At 42.1% G+C, this 23,435-nt stretch overlaps 2 protein-coding genes across 3 annotated transcripts; both read left to right on the top strand.

Moving 5' to 3' along the window:
* Nucleotides 1-1,053: 1,053 nt before the first annotated feature.
* Nucleotides 1,054-9,263, top strand: SARC_02377 (the record flags this gene model as incomplete). 2 transcript variants are annotated; one of them, XM_014303852.1, is made up of 21 exons in its annotated part: nt 1,054-1,162; nt 1,970-2,187; nt 2,506-2,572; nt 2,861-2,932; nt 3,211-3,368; nt 3,625-3,764; nt 3,898-4,006; nt 4,162-4,221; nt 4,347-4,383; nt 4,535-4,601; nt 4,948-5,095; nt 5,514-5,611; nt 5,809-5,995; nt 6,268-6,338; nt 6,528-6,718; nt 6,944-7,038; nt 7,251-7,418; nt 7,645-7,724; nt 7,880-8,070; nt 8,499-8,564; nt 8,848-9,263. In XM_014303852.1, 21 exons carry the CDS (start codon nt 1,054-1,056, stop codon nt 8,979-8,981), a joined length of 2,466 nt encoding a protein of 821 aa, XP_014159327.1. In that variant the 3' UTR covers nt 8,982-9,263. The 2 variants fall into 2 exon arrangements, with proteins under 2 accessions (XP_014159327.1, XP_014159328.1); XM_014303853.1 differs by having other exon boundaries at nt 8,496-8,564.
* Nucleotides 9,264-19,376: 10,113 nt separating this feature from the next.
* Nucleotides 19,377-23,231, top strand: SARC_02376 (hypothetical protein). Its single transcript, XM_014303851.1, has 4 exons — nt 19,377-19,769; nt 20,944-21,078; nt 21,376-21,582; nt 21,795-23,231. The coding sequence occupies exons 1-4, from the start codon at nt 19,419-19,421 to the stop codon at nt 22,143-22,145; spliced, it is 1,044 nt and encodes a 347-aa protein (XP_014159326.1). The 5' UTR covers nt 19,377-19,418; the 3' UTR covers nt 22,146-23,231.
* Nucleotides 23,232-23,435: the final 204 nt, after the last annotated feature.

Below are 23,435 nucleotides of genomic sequence, written 5' to 3'. Positions count from 1 at the left end.
ATCAATTCATATATTGCCAATTGGCCATCTTGATGGCCCTTTAAATTCTATAAATAAATAATGTTCTCTCTCTCTTTAGTATCTACTAGTAGTAGAGTGGCTCTACTCTATTTTACTGCGAGAGTGCAAGATCGTCTATTTTATCTATTTTTATAACAACAAATAAAATTACTTTCCCTCTTGGTTTTTGGAGTCTTGGTATGAATTGATTTTTATATTTGTACATACCCGGATTTTAAATTTTAAATTTAGGTTTGGCTGAATTTTCAATTTATTTTCATACGTACTACATACGTTTTTTTTTAAATACGACCTGATTTCCTTTTTTTGTATGACATATTTTAGTGAGAGCCAGCCGGCATCTGGCCACGGATTTTTGAACATATTTTGTAGAAACAAAAATTAGAACACACTTTGGAATTTGAGTCATTTCAAAACTCTTAAAGTTCCTTATTTTATCTTAAAAGTTCCGTGTTTCCGAGTCTCTGACTCTCTGCCTCTCCGAGTCTCTGGAGAGTGGAGACTCTGACTCGCCATCAGTCATCATCATCATCATGTAAAATACACATAATGAAGCGATACTTTCATACCACAATACGCACTGATGACATCAGAGATGATAGGTTTTACCTTCAACAATTCTAATTCGCTGACATTGGTTCCGTTATCCGTTGCTGGAGCGAGAGCGAATGATATTCGATTATGGTTGCGAACGTTTCTACAACAAAATAGAATCTACAGAAGTCATAAATACACATTACATACTTCATTATTTCGCAAACCATATCGGCATATTAGACATGATCGTCGTACTTTTAAAAAATAAATAAAAAGAACCCTTGACTACATACCACCAAACCAGGATCCCAAAGCGTCTGTCCAGTGTCCGTCTAAATCGACTTTTTTTTGTGGCACCAACATTTATTTATCTGTTCCTCTCTCTCTGGTCTGGGGCGTTTTAGAAGTATAAAAAGTGTACTTGTAGGATGGATGTACACCACTCTTGATTCCCACTCTAGTGCGAATTGACTGGTGAAACGAACTCTTTCCAACATGCTACGAAATGTCATAGTGCTTGCCATAAGCCTGTGCGCTTTACTGGCCTCGACTGTTGCAAGTGTAGATCCTCGAGTAGCCTATCTTGAACCGGTAGTCGACACAGGTACGTAAACATGTGCGGCGCAATAAGTGTTAGCGATATACTTCATACCGCAAATAATTTTTTTCTTGAATTGAGGCGGTATATTCTTTCGAAATAAAACGTGGGGTGCCTCAGATATGCACACAGTGAGCTGAAGCAGTTGCACTTCAATTTTACAATAGGCGTGTGTGAACATGTAAAGAAATATACATCCATTGGTACCATTATTCAATTGTGGTCGTAAGTATCGATAAAAACAAAAATACACAACAACACATACTCTCTATAGACGAAATGATACTCTCAAATACAGGCTCATAAGTAAACAGGAGTCATAAACATAAACCCACACACACGCACTCAAACATCTATAACAATATATATATACGTATATACCATGTATTTATGTATATGTGCATAATCACACACACAAATAAACACAAATATATGCATACATATATAGACAATGATGTATATATGTATATATATATATATATATGCAACTATGCAAAATACTTAAGTATGTATTGAAATACGCGTCTACATAGGGCGTACGTATATGTATGCATGCGCGTTCTGTAGATCAAGGTAGACGAGTTATACATGGACTAATGTGGGTGTCGTGACATCTGAATCCGCACAGTGTTTACCTTGAATCGCATAACTGATCAAGATATGCAGCCTGTTATTGTGTCCTTATCAACCCCGCTGTCTATTGGAGATGGCTGTTGGCTAGTAACCTCATACAACAATACTTTAGTGCACTTGAAAGCTATTATGGAAAAGCTGCAGTTCTAACAAAATTCTCATCAAATTTTACACCATTAGAAGGAACCTATTATTTGGGACTGAAGACGTTGGTCATCGCGTCGGATACAAAGAGGGCAAAGTCCGCTCTGTCCATTCTAAATTCGTTAGGTTCGCCGTATGATCTGGTCACTGCAACACCAGTGTTCACCGACCCCAAGTACAATGTGATAGTGCTAACCGACGAAGTGAGCGGCGTTGATCTTGTCAAGATTAATGCTTATGCGATTAAGTATAAGGTAGGTCGGGACAATTTTGAGAAAGCGATTAAGACATACAGGTGCAATCAATTTGAATCGGTTTAGAATAACATCAACAATATCTCTTAGCCTATATGATACCTTGTACCATGGAAATATAAAACCTGTACATACTCATGGCGCGGAAAAACAAATCAATGAGCGCGATTGTTACGTGGGATTCATCGTATGGCGTGTTCCTCATGTCTCGTTATAGTTTTAGCATCCTCTCGGCTGTTTTCCAGCGATACAATTCGAATACTGGACACAGATTTTACTGAAGATCTATTCAACAGCGAAACCCCAACTTTTCTACAGGTCCGTGTAGTGAAGCTGCAGATCAAGGCCTTCGAGCAATATGGTCTGACAACGTCGACCACCAACGGTATGTGAAATTGTAGTGAGACAGTATTCTTTGCGGACGACACGCTGGGGCAGTTTGGCAGTGCAGCTATGCGAGCGTGGGACAATCTGTTAGCTTTCCACACAGCACGCTTCGTCATCTGTGGTTTGATTGGTGAAGATACTTACTATTTTGAAGCTTAGTTGGAAGACACCGGGCTTTCGTCTCAAGTCTGTTATTCCTCTAGGGTCCGTGTGGGTCACGAGATATTTTATTTGGGCAAGCTTCATACACTTACACCCGATAATCTTACTTTCCCAATACATATAGTCAACAACATGAACATAGTGATGGATGATGCACCGATTATGGACTACTACAGTGATGTTATGAATACAAAAGGTAAGTCGAATCATTATGTACTTTTATTGAAAACTTCATGTGGGGCCTGTAGTACTTTGCATCCTAGCTAAGACAATCTCATTTGGGGGGTGGGGGTGGGGAATAAAAATGGGCTAGTCTCTTCGAGCTGAATGGGAATGAGACATAGTTGCCAGCTACATTGTATGTGCATCTCGTTAGATACGTAGCATGATTTCTGTCTAACTTCAACATACTCGACATAATAGAATCGTCTTTTGCATCACTTCTACTGAACCGATCGTTTGTTTATATTGTAGGAGCCTGGGACGCAAGCAAAATCGATCCAATCGGAGCTGAGATTATGCCAGATCTGGACACGCGAATTGATCGTGTTATTCCAATGATGCGCTATACAGCCGGTAGCACGACCGTAGCCAATGGACCTATTGCTGCCTACATCACAAATTACAAGGATGTATGTTCTGTCTGTAGCTGAGCGTTCGTTAGTGTGTGTGTATATATAAACATATGCATGGTGGACAGCTGATAGCCACATAAACGAAGCATGGCCCTGGACATCAGAATGGCATATTTGCTTTAATAATAATCTCTGCCCAGATATGTATTTTAGGTATATACATGAGCATACATACATTAATTTATTTGTGACAATGCCGGTAAGACGCCTTTACAAGTAGCTCACAAAACCATGTATCTGTATATATACTCAGGGTCTCGAAGTTATGTGCTTCACTTTTGATGCCACCAAAGTGGATCTTGACAGTGAGTTGCGTGCTGAGGAGAGTCTCGCAGACAAGTACAGCTTCTTCAACCTGGCTCTGGCAAACATGTGGTTTACTTGGGCATCAAGGTATGATTTCGTTTGATACTCTATTCGCAAACGCAGAGATATTTCTTGTCTCATACGTATTCTCGATAAGCATGTTGATACCGGGATCAATCACTAGTTGCTAACTCATGTTTTTACTATCTCCATGGTTTAGGGGAGTGTTCATGGGCAAGCGTCGTATTTCATTGCAGATGCAGATTGATGACTGGTTTCTCGCGTCAGATTCGTACGGCGAAACAACCCCGTTCCGCTTATCCGGAAAAGTATGTTGACAATTGTTGGACACTCAGCTTGCAGCAGATCAGTTAAGAGTAGTCCATGTTATCGATTGGTTGTTAATCATGGTGCGGATAGAATAACTTCTAGTACCTATTGACACGTGCGTCTTTTTTTATTTTGTCTGTATTGGTCCATCCAGGATGTTGAGCACGCTATAGCATGGATAAACCAAATTAAAATCACGGCCAACCTTCCAGAGGTATGTACAGATTGGTACCCAGAGTAAATTTTGGTCGAATCTCGCAGAATGCACAACATTGCATACCTGACATTTTTTATTTCTATTAATTCGCTAACGGTGTACATACTACGCTACATCTGCAGGGCTCTAACGTCACATTCGAGCCTGCATTCAATGGAGGTAGGTCCCTTGTCGCAACGAAACGGAACATTTTTGCTGAGTTTGACAGTAAAATGTTTTTAGTGACAAACATCGTTGCAGACCTCTCACAAACTAGTTGCTCGACTGAGTATCTGAATAGTACGTACACTTTTATCAAATACTCGTGCAGCTGGTATTGCTATGGTAGACTTCGAAGACAACGGGCTTGTGTCGACTTCGAAACACTACGCTGGCCGGTAAGTCATACGGCCACATTGGCCTCCAATACACATGCATACTTCTCTACTGCCAATACACATACATACACCTTTACTCAAGATACACATGCATATATCCTTACTTACGATACACAAGCATACATATTAACTGAAGATACACATACAGACATCTTTATGCAAGATACACATGCATATATATTTACTTAAGATATACAAGCGTACATCTGTATGTAAGATACACATGCATATATTTTCACTGCCACAACACAGGAAAATTCTCAAATAGAAGCGCAGTGATCATAGCATGTCCACGCTCCTGCTTTGTGTTGCTTATTGAGTCTTACACCGCACTCGCACGCTACAGATTCAACTGGGTGTCCCACACATGGACACATCAGAATATGGACTGGTTAGAGACATTCGACTGCAATGGCCAAGCCAATGAATGTCACCCCGATGAGGCACGCTACATCCACGAGTTTCAATATAATATAGATGTCGTCGAAGACAGGGTACGCACAAAGTAGATATGTCATACGAGGTCATTGCTATAGTGGGTTGTTTCTGTGACTTTGTAGTCCAGGGCCGGTGTTGCGTTGTTGTGATACATACTATATTGCTGCAGTATGATATAGGCAGCAATGAGACATGCTAATGAAGCGACACTTTGGTACAATAGTACTTCACGATTTGCAGAGCAACAACTAGTTCAATATTGATGATGTGGCCCAGTGCCTATCTCGCATGCCTTTGACAGTGTAGGTGCGAGCGCACATACACTCAGAAGTAGATACTTTTTCAGACAAATGATCAGAGTAATTCGTTTTGAGATTGTGGAATTTTTTTACTAGTCACAAGTATATATTTTTTCATACAAATGATCAGAATAAACCGTTTTGAGATTGTTGGATTTTTACCACTTATGCACAGGTCGTGGGTAGTCCCAGCTACGCAGCACCATGGGAGGATTTTGGTAATGCTACACCCGCCATGTCTCTATTCAATAATAACGACGAACGCGAGGAACGGTAAGTTTAATAATATAAATCATCATTGCATGAACGTAATATCGTTCATTGAACTCAGCGACGTTACAGTTACAGACCTAAAGTGTTTGCTATTCGGAGTGAAGAAGCATGTCTTACCGTCTACGCACGATTCGCTGAAGTATAATTTTGCGCTCAGTTTAATTAACCTAAATGTTTTTGTGCAACTTGTCCTACAGATGGTCCCGTCATTCTCTCGTAACCCCAGAGATCAGTGGACTGTGGCCGGACTGGTTTCCGATACCTCGTGCATACACTGAATACCGAAAGCCCAACCCTAAAAATGAGTTGCTTTTCAAGATGTTGGACAAGTTCGAGATTAGAGCTGTTGTGGGTGACAACACGCGAGAAGAGCTTACATCCAAGGTATGCTGTGAGAAATCTCATGTTCCGTTACCAGGGTTTTGTAAAAAGCATGCCTAGAGGAAGCATTGAAATGGCCTTTGCTATTTCATAGCCAGAGACGGTTTGCATTTCAATTGTGGGTTTATAAGCACATTTGAACTCTTTTTTTTAAGACATTTTTTCTCTCAACCCGGAGCCTATGGGCTCAACATCTTCGTATTAATCGTGATGAAACCATGGACATCATCTGACCCCACATTCACTCCGACAATCACTCACAACAACTATTGCAGAACCCGTTCCACGGAGTCTTATCCACCGTAGATGCGTACGGATCGGATAACGTAATCATCATTCCTCGAATGTGAGTTTGTGTTTACCAGGTGGTACATTGACTTTAAAAATTAACCTCTTTACAGAAGAGAAAAATGAGCTCCCTTGTTCGTGTATTAAGAGCTCGCACTTGTAAGTTTGTCACGCTCGGATCAGCGATATATTGTTGCCTGCAGTCTCAAACAAAGAGTAACCCTGTGGTTTCTTTCCCGATTCCAAGGGCTCCTAATGTCGACTACAATATCAATAATCTGGAGCAATTCGCTGACTACTACAACACTGAAGGAGTGTGTGGCTGGGTTGTCTACGGCCCATCATGTAAGCGGACACCGTATACAGGACTTGAGGCTTTAGAACGAGAGGCGTTCAGCGTGTTGCTAAACTTCATACAATACCGTCAGGATGCATACAGTAAGTTCAGTGCAATTCTGTAAGGAACTCGAAAAATGAACACTGATTGGTTTGCCCACTTCGAATCGTTTTGTGTATGCTTTATATGGTTCTAGGTAGGCCAACTCGGCGAAGGCAACTGTCGCCATTTCCATCAAAACAGTGCTACACCAGGCTATTATACATTTGCGCTAGCAACATTACTATACTAACACAATATTTCTACCATTGCTTTATCAATATCAGTGTTCCACCAGTCCAACATGCATGCGCAGCTCTTCCGACAGGACAATATGCCTATAGTTGGTATCTGGGCTCAGTTCGTACTCGAAGGTGTTATGGTATGTTTCGGTTGCTAGCTTTTGTTTGCTCTTAATTTCAATCGTCTGACTAATTTCACAGCTCATTCTACCTCTTCAGCCCGAACCGGGTTTAATACTTAAGTACACTCATGATATTGATTTTCCGGCATCTCAAGCGTTTGACTGTTGGGTATTAAATATCACCAGTTAAAATATATATTACTGACACGTTGCGGCAATGTATTGTGCAGGAGTTCATCAACGAATTGCCGGTTCTATCGCCTAAAATGGATGTTACAGCTGAGGAGTATCGCAAGAGAATGGCAAGAGATGCCTGTGGGTTGCAAGGCTTCGTTAAGATTGTCAATGGAACGCCCCAGGGAATCACCGTCGGCACTACAAATAACAACACGTGCGAGGTAAACACTTTTGTCACCAACGTATCGATTCGCAGACAAGCAATCTTTGTCTCAAAGCGTCGATAGCTTTTGATCGCGGTTCTGATACATCGAAGCATGACATTGGCTCCGCCAGTACCTCCTAGATTACACGAGAGAAGTTCAGATTTCGATCTCTAATAATCAACAGATTTTTTATTGTGTGCTGTCAGTATTTACTCATCAACCACCTGTTCTCACTTCTCAGGCTGTTGTCACAATGGTCGGCAAGGAACATCCGCTTCTATCGTTGGATCCCTCGTCCTATGCTCAGCTATCCAAGGAAGAGTATGTTTCTCTACCTGTTTTATTATTCGAATGTCTTGTTGGAAGCTTGATGTCTACAGATCATATACTCTAATTTGTTTTAAAATGTGATATGTACATTCACACAGTCTGTCAATCTTTCTATGAGAAGCATAATCAATACCTCCACGATACAGGTATGGAAACGACACCACCCTCGCGTTTGCGATCACTCCTGAGAAGAACATCGTTGAGCTGAATCTTCTGTCAACAGTCGAAACACCCACTGTCTCGACACCCACTGTCTCCGACGCAGCTGTGTTGCCTGAAGTTCCAGCGGAGAACATCAATGGACTTGAGAATGGAGTTCGAAGCGGAGAGAATGAAGGTATGCGCTGGTCTGCTGTTACCGAAAGTTAGATATGAGATACAGTCTGTATGCGAACACTTTGGGGATTAGCAAATCAAAGGCGCATATTACTCAAACATGGCAACTAAAATGGAATTGCGTTTCTGCATATTTTGCACATGTAGAATTTGACTTAGTCAAAATATATAAGTGTATTATAGTGTGTATTTTAAGGTGTATCATAGTGTGTGTTTTAGTGCAACCCGGGTGTATTATAGTGGGCTAGTGGGGTAAACGGTGCTCATTAAAATGCTTTTCACCTTTATTTCTATTGGAAGAGTCGCTATGCACAAGAACTATTCACTGAAGGGCCACCTTTACCTTTTGCATGGTGGCTACATTTAAGAATGTGACTTAGAGAGTTATTTACCGATATACTTTTCCTTCAATACTTTTTTGCCCAGTAGCTCCGACCACGGGAAAGACGGTGGGCAGTGAATCCAACGAATACGTAAACGACGATGGGATCGAGCGTAAGTATCATTGAGAGCAAACAATACATAAGCCTAATTCCTTGTTGATGTGATGCTTGACTACACACGTGGTTGTTTTTTCAGTCCAACATTGCGCGATTGTATAAATCATCATTACATGTATTGTTGTTCCGCATGACACTATCAAACCGATAAATTCCATGATCTCATCAGCATTGTCCCTTAAACCATTTTAGAAATGAACGTCTCCATTGTAACAATCCTGTTCTGATACACAGATCGCAATAGTCTATTGACAATAAATATTTCATTCGGTACTCAGGTAGCAAGGCAGACGCCATCTCGAACATCGGTGCCGACGAATTCACTTTCAATGGGGCGTCCTCGTCTACCAGCTCATTTAGCGTCGCTACTGTTATTGTCGCCTTCGTAAGTCTTTTTGCTATGATGTGGTAAATTAATACCACAGATTTCACTCTTTGAGATGGAGCACATGCAGCTGTCAAATGGCTTAAAAAAGGACACATGATATTCATCTCCGTCACCCACCTACACACAAAACTTGTTTAAACCTACAAGAGTATACTGCTACGAACAGCCTCTTATTACACCGGAGTATATAATATAGGAAAAGACGCCTGGTACACTCATCGGTTGCCCAAACAAAGTGCCACGAAGGACTCCTATAATATAATATACGATTGCCGATAGATTTAATAAAACATACAATACGAATCTACAAATAATCTTTTTATCTGCAAGGCTGTCAGCTGAGAAACAGTGTCCGCAATTGTCGCGCGGCAAATTCAATTTCAATAACTGGCACAGAAGTGGGCAACATAGCTTATCGCACGTGATCATTCGGGTTTCCCCGTGTGGGTCTCCATGTGACAATGGATACAAGACTGGTCCCCAATATGGCACAATTATCCTTTCGATTTTTGTTGGATGTCGATAGCTCTCCCGTCAGATATGTAGCGCCTACTTACACAGTCGCGTTTTGGGAATCGTATACAATAATTTAGGTAGTGGCCAATTAAATGCAGTGCATGAACAGTTCATCTACTTAGGCGCAATTTTACAAATTTTGAAATCTAATCTTAGTTCTAGAAGTGGATCCACAGTGCACTTATACGATTGTCTTGTTGTTGACCTGCTTTGTCCCATTGAACACTATTGTGGTATGTATAACTCCGACTTTCTCTATTCTGGGTGTGTTACCGTATATCGTAGCTTGTAGTCAAGCATTTTGAATAGAGTTGAGAGATACCTATGGTTGGTGAGAGACATAGACTGCTCCATTACACTATCACAGAAACCCAGTTATAGTCTGCCACACCAGGGATGTATTGCAAACATTTAATTGACCGCGCATAGTATGTGGAGAATGCTACGTGATAACCTTCGAGTGGTGTAATGTTCCGTTAGAGGAGAACTGATACAGTGAGGCCTATTTGTATCTTTCCTATCTATGTTGGTTTCAAGTGCTTACCTGTACAGATGAGTTAGTGTTCACGTATTTGTTTGACGCACGTCATTTGTTTCGTATTTAAACTTTCTAAATGTTGTAGTAGCAGTAGTGCACCAGGCCTGAACTCGTAGGACTATCGCTGCCCTGCACCGACTGGGCTAGACAAGACTGTTAGTATAGTTTAGGTCATATAGCACATATGGTACTTCGCTATGGCCCTGGAATAATCAGAACTATATAGAAATAGACAGCTGACTGATAGTCCAGTCTTTGCACACTAGTCTTATGTGACAGAACATCTAGCTTAGCTAATCTATACTAAACGATGTCCAGTCTATTACAACAAAGCTCTAGTCCTCTTTATCTTAACCGCTATAATAGGGATCAATCCAAGTTAGATTTGATTTCAACACACACACAATAATTCAATATGTTTTCTTACAATACGAACCACAATAGTGATCACACGTATAATGAAAGACATAGACAGTATGGTGTAAACAGCATCAATGTACTATGGTCGCCGCAACCGTTTGATCATCCCCTTTATTCGTGAGTGGGGGGCTGAAATACAAAAAATAAAAATAGTATACGCGATTGCCGTCCGAGGCAGCAAAGGTGACACATCTACTTATGCTGATTCGAATCAGGCTTATGGCATCGGGGAGAGCAGAGAATGCTGTAGAGCGTTGGCTGATTGCAAAATACGATAGCGCTGCTCGCCATACCAAGCCCGAGCATTATGCGAATTTCCATGAATACTCCATGGCTTATCTTCATCTCGAAATATAGGGTATTGTCAGCGCTCCCGAGTGGATGCCATGTTAACATCTAAGAAAAGAATAGTCCCACTTCGTCGGGAATGTGGAGGAGCCTGTTTGCCCAAGCAGCTGACGCAAAACGAGCTCATGAATCGTTTCAATTCGAACAGCAGCCCACGTCCAGTCAGACTGCGTTAGACCCACGCCTCTTTTCTTTCCAGACGCTGAGAGGGAAATACTCCCTGATGTTCGGTACCTACAACCTCGAAAACGTGCTGCCACAGAAACCCAGGAAGATTGTCCTAACCAGCGACGCCAGCGATGGGATTTGAACAATAGGAAAAAGTAGCATTGTTGCCGCTATACCGGCTCATATTAAGGGCAGGAATGACGTGTACAAACACCCACCAGGTCTAGGAAATATGCAACAGCATGCCACAATAGTCATCCCTCATATAGGGCTTGAGGTAGCTGACTAATGGAGCACACACAATGTGGACCTTGCACATTGTACTGGTATTGAAGCACCTCTTGGTATGCATAATGTGTACGTATTTAAACTTTATAGATCTCCAGCTGCAGTCGGTTACAGATACACTAGACTCGCTACAAATTGGTGGGCCGTCTGTAATGTTCCCAAAGAGGTATTGGCTGGCAGCTGCGTGGACCCATAGTCGTACGCAGCCTCAGTGATAAAGTGTAAATCTACAATGATGAGTTTGTATTCACGAACAGAACTCCAACTCCGGCGACCCCAAGATCAAAGCAAATTCATCTATTTCCTTAGCGTATCTGCTGGTTTCCCCGTGGCAGACTGCCTGTTATCGATGGTCAAGTATTTTCAACATTTGTTATACGTGTTGGGCAGTCTCGGATGGCATCACCGAGTGTGTTTCCTTTACAAACGACCTAACAAGAGAATATTATCCCTAACAAGACATCATTGTCTGGGTCGAATAGGAGTACATTGACTTTGACATTGCAGTGGATCCAGAGAATAAGGCTGATTTAAGTACCAAGCGATGTGTCCTCTGACAACAATTGAGCTCCGAGAGGCACTATTTGCAGTCTTCAACAAGAATCTTCCTTAACTGTGGAATCAGCTGGATGAGTTGCACATAGCACAGCGTGCTTTTATATCAACAGCCTACACAGAGCTGCTGATATAGCCCCACCACGACAACAGCTTATACTTGGCCAAGACCGTAGCCTGACTCACGGAACTAAAACTGGCATAGTCATGGGTGCTGCCAATCGATTGATTACCAATAACATCAACAAGACATGACTGATAACTGCCACGGCCAACATCGACGCTCTAAGTAACGTGAACAATACAGAGGTTAACAGAACAACAAATTAACTTGTACTGAGTTCCGCTTGCGACACAAAGATAAGCTCTGCCTTATGTGTTTTACTTATACGTAGACGGGGCACTCTTTACAAACTGCCCGAGCTTGGTTGTGGCTGCTGCGGCATCCCCTAATCATTGTTAACCCAGCAACATACACGTCAGTTCTATGTATGGATATACCAAGGGAGATGTGGTCCGAGAATGGCTTAGACCTGTTAAGTGTATACCGTAATATACAAACCCAGCAATGAGGAGTCACACATTTGCTGAAACCTTAAACTGTCGAAGGTTTTGGAGAATATGTGACAGCAACACTCTCGCAACAGGCATATATTACATTACTTCGACGTGTTCTAGTGGACAATGCGTCGGCAATCTATTTGGGAACTAACGTTGTGGACTTATATCCGACTGTATTCCAAAAAAATGTGAAAGGTGTGACCATAGGAAATTCTTTAGTCTTTGGGGCCCAGTTACCAAATAATGAACCGGATACGACTTTGCGAGAAGCTGAATGTAATTGTGGATTTGACCAATGCACCGGCATTCCTTCATTTGATGAGAAGCACCTAAAATATATGAATGATGTGGGTGTGAAGCAAAAATTAAAGAAAGAGCCCAACTTCTTTGCCGTGTATACCGCACAAGGGATCCATTTCTCTAATCGGCGAAAACGAAAAAAGTTTAACACCGAGCTCTAATGTGTCTGGGGTATCAGCGAAATGGGATGAATACGGCAAGTGGGCCAGACAAATTTGCATACTGTGGAAAATTTCCCGAAAGCAGCCAGTTCATGCGAAAGCCTATTGCATGCCAACGAACTAAACCCTTACAAATAAGACGATGTAAATGCTTCCCTATGTTCTACCCCTCGACAGCGACACGGCTGGACATTCTGGGTACAGTCAGTATGTGATCTTGCAGCTTTCTACTATCAACTGCTCTTGTACCCTGATTCGAAGAAGTAGCGTATATGGATGCAGATGACAAGATTTATCAACTAAGTATCAACTACGTTGCCTCCAAGAGTTTGTGGAGAACGAGCATCATGACATGCAGTATTACATGGACAACATGGTCGCGATTAATTATGGCCTCAAAAGTATATCAGGACCATGTAAATTTGGCGCACAAATGTCAACTACGCCAGAGTATTCTCTCTGTCCTTGTCACTGATATACATGCATTGCTATGAAAATTTAGTTGCAGCCTCTGAAATGTCAATTTGCTATTTTGTTTGACGTCGCGGTGGTGTTTTTCGGACGTGAAGAAACTATAACACATCTAATCTTGTATAGCGAACTCAAAAATTGTTCGATAGACCACCTCCATTGAACCTTTAAGAGTTGGTTTCCAATCTTTTGATCCTTTCTGGCGGTCAATCTATATTACAGGCTTCGCAGACCGGGCCGCGGTAGTGTTTTTAAGTGGGATACAGCCCAATAAACGTCATATTCTTACCTCCTGCTTGCAAGAACCTAAAGGATAGTTTAATGTCATATCGTCTATAGGTTGTGCATTATGATTTGCAGCAAAAATATCGATTGTATGTGGCCCAAATATCTTTTGAGCCAGCTCGAACCATCGTGTATTACACTTTTAATCGGTGGCCAAGAGCTCTCGTACTGACTTATTATAGTCTGGTACGAACCTGGATCACATATCCGGTAAATGGTTCTGTATTCCAGGAAAATGTCTTATATCGAAGGGGAACTTGGATATTATGTCATACCATCTACTCAGTAACTGAGGGTCTGACTTTATCTTTCTCATATATTAAAGAGTAAAATATCTCTACGGCGTAATCTCTAAAGTATGTATAGCTGTAGCAATAGCTAGTAATTCTTGTTTAACAGTTGGGTAATTCAACTGTGATGCATTCATAGCTCGAATAAATATTTGTGCATATCTAGGTTTATTGTCGATATCATGATATAGTACTTCTCCAAGTGCTATTTCGGAGGCGTCTGTTGCTATTTTGAATGATATGCCATCGACTGGCCCTTGTACTACAGAAGATTGTCAAACGGCGTGTTTGAGCGTTTTCAATGCCTCATCGCACTTCTCAGTCCATAGCTCTCCTATCTTACCTTTGTGACATCTTAAGTGTCCGCAAAATTTCAAGTATTCTGCTAAGTAAGGTGTTTAACCTGAAGGAAGTTTACAAGCCCACACATGCTATTGTCATCTCACCCAATAGTTGGTGTTCGTCAATCTAAGGAATATTCAACCTTTTCTGGGTTGAATTTAATACCTTTTCCGGACATGCGATAACTTGAAAGTTATATCTCGCTTATATCGAAGTGACATTTCCTCTCGTTTATCTTGAAGTTTTGTTCGTCGAGTCTCTGAAGGAATCTACTTACTAGCATATTTAGCATCAGTCTTTGAAATGGTGACTATGTCATCAATGTAGATTTTTACGTTAGGCATGCCTGCAAATATTTTCTCCGCTACTTGTTGGAAGAATGCTGGTAAGGAGTGCAACCCTATATTGTTTACCTTTCCAGGTAAAACTAAAGTACTTACGATGGGGTTCATAAATTTGCATTTGATGATCCCCTGTGTTAGGTCTATGGATGTAAACACCGTAACTCGTTTATACGAGGGAAATGGAAACTATGAGTCTGCAATAATTTATTTATTGGGCTCATATCTAGACATACTCTGACTTTCGTAAATGTTCCATCAGAGTTGTGTTGATCAACTGCCAATAATACTAAGTTAACTGGCGTTTGTTGGTAATTGATTTCGATTACCCCATCGGATAACCATTTCTCGACTTGTTCTTTAACTACAGCTTCGTGTCTCTAAGAAACATAGTTTCTTGAAGGACATTTGAGCTTAGTAAATTCTACCTTGATTAAGTCAAGGCTGACGTATCCGTCGTTGAAGAGAAATTTCGCCCAGTCGGTTAATTTTATCTTCTTATTTACTAATATATGATCCATTATCTTATCGGCAAAGCCAGGAATTAATTCTTTGACTGTGTCCGATGGTGGTGTATATGGTTTTAGACAATTATCGTCTGACTGATCCTTGAATGGATCTATGTTGTTGGGTAAGCATGTTACGGTTATCACTAACGTGAGCAAATCGCTCATTCCGACTATAGTGTCGTACTTCTGTGACATCTTAACGATCACAGCTTGAGTCGTGATATTTCTATCATCGGCCAGGGAGATTTTATCATTTGTGGCCATGGTATCACACTTAGAAGTTTTATCATCTGCTAAAATTAGGTGAGTGGTTTGAGTTCGCCTTTCAATGTCTTTCATCAATGCAAAGTGGTCGGATATGCATGAAATTTCTGAACCAGGATCAATCAATGCAAGGGCTTTATTTCCGTTGCAATATACAGGGATTATTTCACGCTCATCTAAGGAGTCGTTGTATCTTCTTTGTATCGATTGTACCTGGTAGTACTTTCACTCCAACTTAATGTCGGGCTTCGTGTCGCAAGACTTATCGTGATAGCCATTGGTCTTCTCACACTTGTCACACTTAGTAAGAAAGTGTGTACAGATGGGTGCATGTCTTCCGTTCCAATAACCGTTAGGGGTCAATTGGTACATGTCATACCCACACTGTGCGTCGGCACTTTTCTTAATATCCTTAAATGGAAGTTCCTTGTCCTTCGCCTCTGCGCGTGCCCGTTTATCGGGTCGCGTTGATTAAGTAGAGTCGCGAGCTCGTGTCTAATTAGGACGCGTCTGATGAGGCTTATCATATGATGTCTGGCGTGAGAGGTATCCTTGATCAGGGAGCTCGCACGGTGTCTTATTTACCGCCTTTCCCTACGAGGTTACTCGGTGTGCGGGGAAAAGGTGGATACAGTGTCATAAAACTGTTCCCACGTAAGTCGGGATAGATGAAACTTTGTTTCATGTCCCTTGTCTCGAGCCTCAGTTGCGTACTTACGTCGCAACTCGGTGTAAAGACTTGTTCCCTGTGTTCTGACAGAAAACATGCATAACCAGGAACTCGTACCATCGCTGAGCATTGTCCTTTGTTATATCTGGACGTTTAAGGTCAGCATCAAGTTTCAGAATGTAACTCCGAATAGGAGTATTCTCAACTGGTTCATTTAAGATTGAACTCAGTCCTGGACTGCGCATGTCCTTGCTTAATAAGGACGTAACCAATCAACACACAGCTGGCCAGTCACGACAAGTGTCTAGTTCATGCTGGTGTCGCTGCAGGATCAAGTGACTTGTTCCTGTAGGGTCAAACAACTGCATTAAAGCAGAAATTCATTGCTGGGGAGCGATAGCATTCGTCTCCAGCATGACCGTAAACACATTAAGCGTACGGGTTAGCGTGTCGAGGTCATGGTTGTTTATAAAAGCGACCTACTTGGCATCCCAGTTTGACTTAAGTCGACTGATCTGTCCCGTGTACTTCTGGTTATCCCGGTGGTCTTGTCCACGTTGGGCCTGAAGTAGCTGATCGATACGTTTCTGCTTGATCGCGATCATATTAGCAAAATATGATATGTCCTCGGCATGGTGCTCGCCATGGGCGATTTCCATCTTAATGGTGTAATCGTCGACCGATTTATTAAGTTCGGTCACCTCGTCAGAGTGAAAATCCTCCCGGGTTGGTGTAAGGCGGTGCGATCGAAGCGAGTAAATTCGACATCGTTAAAACGTTTACGGAAGTGTTTATTACCCCGTGTAAAGTTCATGGTCGAGGCCTTTCGGTGCTCTGTTCCTTGGATAGTTGTTGGTATTATGATCTTAACTGGTTTCCGACGATTGTCATCCCAGTTGGGTAAAGGTGGCGGAGTGTTTCTACCTGCCCCTGGGTCTATAATACCCTCATGGACAGGCGACTCATGTCCGGGTGTTAGAACAGGCGAATAATTAGCCTGGAGTTCTGGTGGTAGTACCTCGTAAGATATAGATACGCTGAGCACATTTGGGTCATCTGCCACAGGTTTGGCGCTCAGGTCCTTACGCTTTTCGGGCGTAATTGCCAGCCGACGTTCTGCCCACTTCTGTAAGGTTTCAGTAGTGCCCGGAGAAACATGCTCGCGTAAGTGATCTGCGTTTTTTCCTGATCCATACATTCGATCTACATGTTCAACAGTCATGCCTTTCATAGGGATGGCTAACTGATTCTTAAGATCAGTGTTTTCAGTAGTTAACTTACTTATGCGCATTGGCTCAGTGGTCTCGGACGTAGATTCGGGTTTGCCACTTGAGCTTGCCTCCTCTTCTGGTTCCGGTATAGTTACCTTCTGAGACTCGTCTTTGTCCCCTATAATTGGGGACTTTTCTTTCTGAGTTTCGTCAGAAGAATTGGGTGGGGCGTCTTGAGACGTGTCCCTTGTCTCACTTCTTGGCTTCGTAAGTGAGAGCTTCGAAGCTGAGGCAATAGTTGGCTCTCGGGCTCTATCTGTAGGAGTAGTCTCTTTAATCGGAGTGGCTACATCCTTATCCGAAGCATTGTCCTGACTATTATTGTCGGAGACAAGTGCCTCGGCTACGGTGCGGTTAAACGCATCGGCAAACCCGACAAACCTCTTTAGACAGTGATCGTCTCTTGTGGAGAATATAATTGAATACACATGGCTCCCGTCGCACCTTATTGCTATAGTAACATACACGGCCTACAGCTATAGACGAAAAAGTAAACCTCGATTCCCGTAGTATTCAGTTAAACACCAAAAACTATATGTCTATTTACACCTCAAGCTTTCGCGCAGTCACTGTCTGTAACACACATATCCTTCCACGGTCTACATACACAAACATACGTGATGGATAAATTCAGTATATTCATCTTTGATCTACTTGATACCTACATTCACCCAGTGTCTTCGCAAAAGCATAATGACAGGATGAAAGTATTGGTACGTGCTACCAAGACATTACAAAAAAATCACTTAGTGCTTACCTACACCACTAGTAGTGGGAGATGGTGCCAGGCTCTGTTGCCAACTATAAATAAACACACTCGATTGTAGTTGATAACAATTTCTATACCCTTGAGTCGGGGGTTATGTAATCTATTCCCATCACACGGATGTAACTGTTAAAGCCATTCTCGGCAAAGCCCTTGGAGCGCCAAACCCACGGTATCTATGCAGCAGAAATGATCAGTACGCAATGAGCAGCTACTGTAGTAGCAAAAGAAAAAATCAGCAAAGTACCGAATTGATGCACCAACGATCCAGATTTGGCACGAGATATACTATGCACCTATGATAGTCTCTGTGCATAAGTTGATAAAATTGGTAGGGCCAGCTATCTTTATTAATGAGTATCGAGTGCAGGTTAAAGGTATCAATGTATTGGCCGTACTAAACGACATCCGATGATAAGGCCACGGAACGCAGGCGATAAGAAGCATTATTTTGGAACGTGTATTGGTGCATCACGATGTATTGGTGTATCACTAGAATAGGATCTGCACAAAACAGGTCATGTGTGATCTTTCATATTTACGCTTGTTGATGAGGCACGCTCCTTTTCAGAAGCTGATGAGGGGAGGCAGGGAGGGCAGGAGGAAGAGGAGTAGGAGGAGGAGGGGGGTTAACTACAGTAGCAATATATAGTGCATTAGGACCTGGACTCATAGGACCATCGCTGCTCTGCACCGACTGAACTAGGCAGGACTGATGGTATAGTTTTGGACATATTACACACATGGTACTCCGCTATTGCCCTCCTGTAATAATCAGAACCATATATAATTAGACAGCTGACTGCTGGTCCAGACTTTGTACACTGGTCTTAGTACATGTGATACAACATCCAGCTTAGTTTACATATAGCAATTGTCGTTTGCACACTTTGCCGGAGTCGTTCGTCCTGATGATCCAACTGATAAGGATCTCTAGAATTTAAAACGTGTGGGAGAATCCCGCCTAAATAAAAATTTGCCCTCATTCACATTGTCAAATGTCATATCAGTTTTAAAAAAAAAGCTCGGCCCCCTTATGTGGAGAAAAAAGGGTCTATTTTCGCCTCTATTTTTTTTTTGAATCACCTATTTGGGCTGTATTTACTATATGAAATCAAACGGGATATTCAAAAAAAAGTAAAATCAGTCCATAGGTGTTTATAGAATATTGCACCCTCATCAAACATACAGGGCCACACCAAAGTAAAAGTTGAGCTTAAACGTTTACTACGTTCTAACAAAAAACGGAATGAGAGTTGTGTAGAACCCATGTGTAAAAATATTGGCACGCCTTCAGACTGTTGAATTCCAACATTATATTGTGTAGTGTTGGACCCAGCGGCAGTTAAACGAGTACTGCTTGTAACCAGTTCAAGTATATTCAAGAGGTATACACCATGGCGAACGCTAGTAAAGCTACGCAGAATGCGGGGAAAGTTGAAGCGGCCGACGGTGGCAGCGACTCAGAACCCGACATGCCATCGCATAGCAGTAGTAGTGCGTCGCACACCGGTGCAAGGAAGCGCAAGGATCCCCCCAGTACTGCAGGCAACACACACAGTAGCAGTAGTAAGAAGCAAGCCATGGAAGGTGGGGCGAAGGGGAAAGGCAAAGAGAAGGCTTATGTGCAGCCCATTGAAGACCTGCCGGAGGGCACAGAGGTGATGGATTTCAACTTCGAGGTTAACTCAATTAAGGAACAGGATTTCCACGGTATCAAGAATCTGCTGAAACAGCTGTTTTGGAGGGTATGTGAGATAACTTGGCTATGTGTGTATCGATTCGGCTACCGTTATTAAGGTTAAGTATATGCGTGGGCTTATTTGACACGTATTAACTAGTCGCCGTTTTTGTGTATGCGTGAATCGTCAGGAAGCAACTGAAATCGAATGCTTATCCGCGTGTGTTCACAATTTCATCCCTGTGTGCTTCACTGTAATTGAAATTATCATTAGGCGTATTTTCTCCTACCACAACTGTTGATACGTCGTATATCCCAGCTCTACTATAGGTATCATTGTTAAACCACATGTACTTAATGCGTGTTTGAGTATAACTTTTACGAGTCTGCGTTTGTGGGAGTACGCCTATCAGCCAGGTCTCTTGCGTCGCGTATGTGTATGTTCATCATAAAACGTTTAGGGCGTTTTCAAAATGTACATTCCCGCGTATTATCGTGTACATTTGTAGGGATTGAGTGGGTAGCATCCACTAATAGCTCGTAGAAATTCTGTATACAACGAGTTGCGGCATATATATGAGTGTCTAACTGCTGTACGCTCGTTTCGGAAGTATGTATTTTCGTAGTCTTGTCTCTTTATTCTGCTGAGTGCACTGAATATATGTCGATGACTTGTAACATGTGATTTTGTGTTTTTTTCCTTCGTTTTATAGTGTACGGTTCTTACTCGACTAATGCGGGCGTTTCTATGTGCCCGCTTGATTCATATTGTACTCGCTTCTCCCGATATTTATTATTCAAATGTTAGCATACTTCCAGTATGGTACGTTCGATTTGTATGATGTATTTGCATTACGTTGCAACATTTGTATCATGTGCACTAAATATACACATTGTCAATTCAATTCGCGGTTCGTTAGCAGGGAATTGCACTAGTATTGCAAGATGTCAGCTTTGTTTATGCTGACATGTATTACAACTAAGTAGATTTGTATCCACGTGGCAATCGTAGATATGGTCATTGCCTGTTGATAGGCAGTATAGCGAGATTGATTCTTTTCAAGTAGCGATGGATTAGGAATTCGTTCTTTTTGTTCGTTACTTGTGTTATTTCCAATTTCGTATCAAATGTTCAATGTTTGTGTTTTATTCTCGTAAAAAGCTATATCCTCTATATTCCATTCCAAAAAAAAGCAATTCTGAACACTCCTTTCTTGAAACACTTCAAATATATTTTGCAGGATATGAATGTTCACCTCTCCGAGCTGGCCGATATAATTGTATCCCAATGGGAGGATGTAGGCAGCACAATTACAATTGCAGACTCTGAGGGGGTTTATGGTATCATCTCAGTCATCAATATCCATCTGCACAGCGTAAGTGAAACGAGTGAATTTTTGGCCTAAGTGTTTGGTATGCAAGTGAGAGCTGTCTACTGTTTGAAGTGGAATACTATTGTACTGAAAGTATCGGCTCGTGTTTACTTTGGGCTGAATTTTGGAAGTGTGAGAATTGCTTACTGAGAATATATGATGCGTATGCCTGCCAAGTGGCTTAGGACAACAGCAATATTCGCTCAGTTTCAGACCACAATAGGCATTTGAACGCGAGCAATTAAGGATTAGTCCGTGTTCGCTTTATGTAAACCCTATGTCATGTTGATTACTTATCAGGAGAAAGCGAGTATCCAGGAACTCAAGAAGTACATGCTGAAGAAGTGTCCGGATGATACCCAAAGAAAGAAGATGCAAGCCCTTTTCACCGATACCAGCCAAGGTCTAGGTCTAATTGTTCACGAGAGATTTATCAACATACCCGCTCAGCTGGCCAGTCCGATGTACACGGCTTTGTTTGATGAGGTCGACTCGGCGGCACATGATGTATGTGTACTGTACTGAAGTGCTTGTTGTGTAGGTAGATTATATTGCTGGTGACTTATTGATTAAATTCTTACTTGCACGTATCGTTCACATTTGTGTAAGTATATTATATTGCTGGCGACTTATTGATTGAATTCTTACTTGCACATATCGTTCACACGTACGTACTCATCATGCTTGGTATCTTATCCGTGAAAATATAATCCTCACAGGGCGAGCCGTTTAAGTTCGATAATTATCTTTTCATGGCAAAAACTCAACGCCAATCCGCTGAAGAGGATGGAAACGGCAATAAGATTGCACAACCGAAGGGCAAGAAGCGAGCCAAATGGGAGTACATAAATGTAGAAGATGTGCTCTTCGAGAAGGAAGCTGGCCTCAGTTACAGGTATGGTATAGAACACTCGGAGGACGATAAACGTAAACCTATACTCGGCGAGGGATATGTGGATATGGGTCGTCATGTGATGGTGTTATCCGCAGCCAAAGTGGCGTTAGTGATGGAAAGAATGCCCATCGAGTTCCCGGGCCCATGGGTGCGAGCGAGTGATTGGCAGTGGTAAGTGTGGATTTAGTGCAGAGCCCCAGGAATTCAAAAGTAGTAGGTGGAAGAGTTATTGCAAAATTTGTACTATTCACCAGATATTAAGGGTGGCATATACATCAATTAACCAGGCGGTGACACAAAAGTACCATCCCACTGGATGGTCGGGATATTGATCTGAACAGAGCAGGAATCATACTACCCAGATAGCCGGGGGGTGAGGGGCAGGGATTACTTGGTCGCGTTTCTCTGGAAAGAATATGTGCATGCATACACCCCGATGTAGGCGTACGGCGCGGTTGATTATCATCGGTATCAGATGCCTGCAAGAGGATGCGTGTCAAATGGATTTATTTTACGGTGTCAAATGACGTATTTCGTATACCGAGCTAGCGAGTGGGTGATGGCTTTGGAATCAGATGCGTGTAAGAGGATGCGATGGAGCTACATCTGCGCAAAGTAATTTCAGATTGCGGCGATTGATGTGAGCATCCAGCGGATTGGAGAGCGTGAATGTGTGTAGATATGTACGACTTACGAGCTACAGTTTCAAGGAGTACGACTGCTATGAACATAGGTGCAGCAATTTCCAAGAACAATGATGGTATGTCAGAAGCATCTGAGCCCGACTCAGATTGTCCGACATATCTGAGGGCAGTGGTACACATATGACATGGCTGCGCGGCTGACTTCGCTATTTTCTGCTAGGAAGCGTTGCGACACATGCTATTCATAACAGTGGGATTGATCCTTATCCGTGTATCAGTTCACAGTACCTACAACTATACGTTATACTACATTTGACTCCATAAGTGGGATCCATACCGTAGAGTCGTCTACACTGGTACACTGCTCCGACCTCTGGTTCCTCTTCCTGGTATAACAGTCCGTACCTCGGGTATGAACAGGCTACTACACATTTTTCTGCACTTTGATACATATTACATCGATAATGATCAGAGACGCTATTTTGAGCACATACGAGTGTTGTTTGAATGCAAGCTCTTGTTGGCGATGGTGGCCGACCTCACCGTTCAATGTAGAGAAGTATAAATGTAATTTATTGACCCTGTTTTACATCGGATTTCTACTAGGAAGAGCATGTAGCTCGACAGTCAAGTCTAAGGCTTTTACGACGGCCAACTTCGCACCAATCGAAATTGTGTTTAAACAATAGTATTGTGAGGTAGATATTTATTATATTCACTTCCCCGCGTGAATATGATACTTGGGCTCATTGTATCAAACTCACGAAGACTGGACTAGTGCTCGGAAGTGTAGGATTGGTTTTTAGGCACACTCTTGTTTA

Source organism: Sphaeroforma arctica (genome assembly GCF_001186125.1).
Source record: "Sphaeroforma arctica JP610 unplaced genomic scaffold supercont1.106, whole genome shotgun sequence".
NCBI classification, from domain to species: domain Eukaryota; class Ichthyosporea; order Ichthyophonida; genus Sphaeroforma; species Sphaeroforma arctica.
Note: the sequence above shows the minus strand (reverse complement) of the source record. Positions and strands in the feature narration are given on the sequence as shown.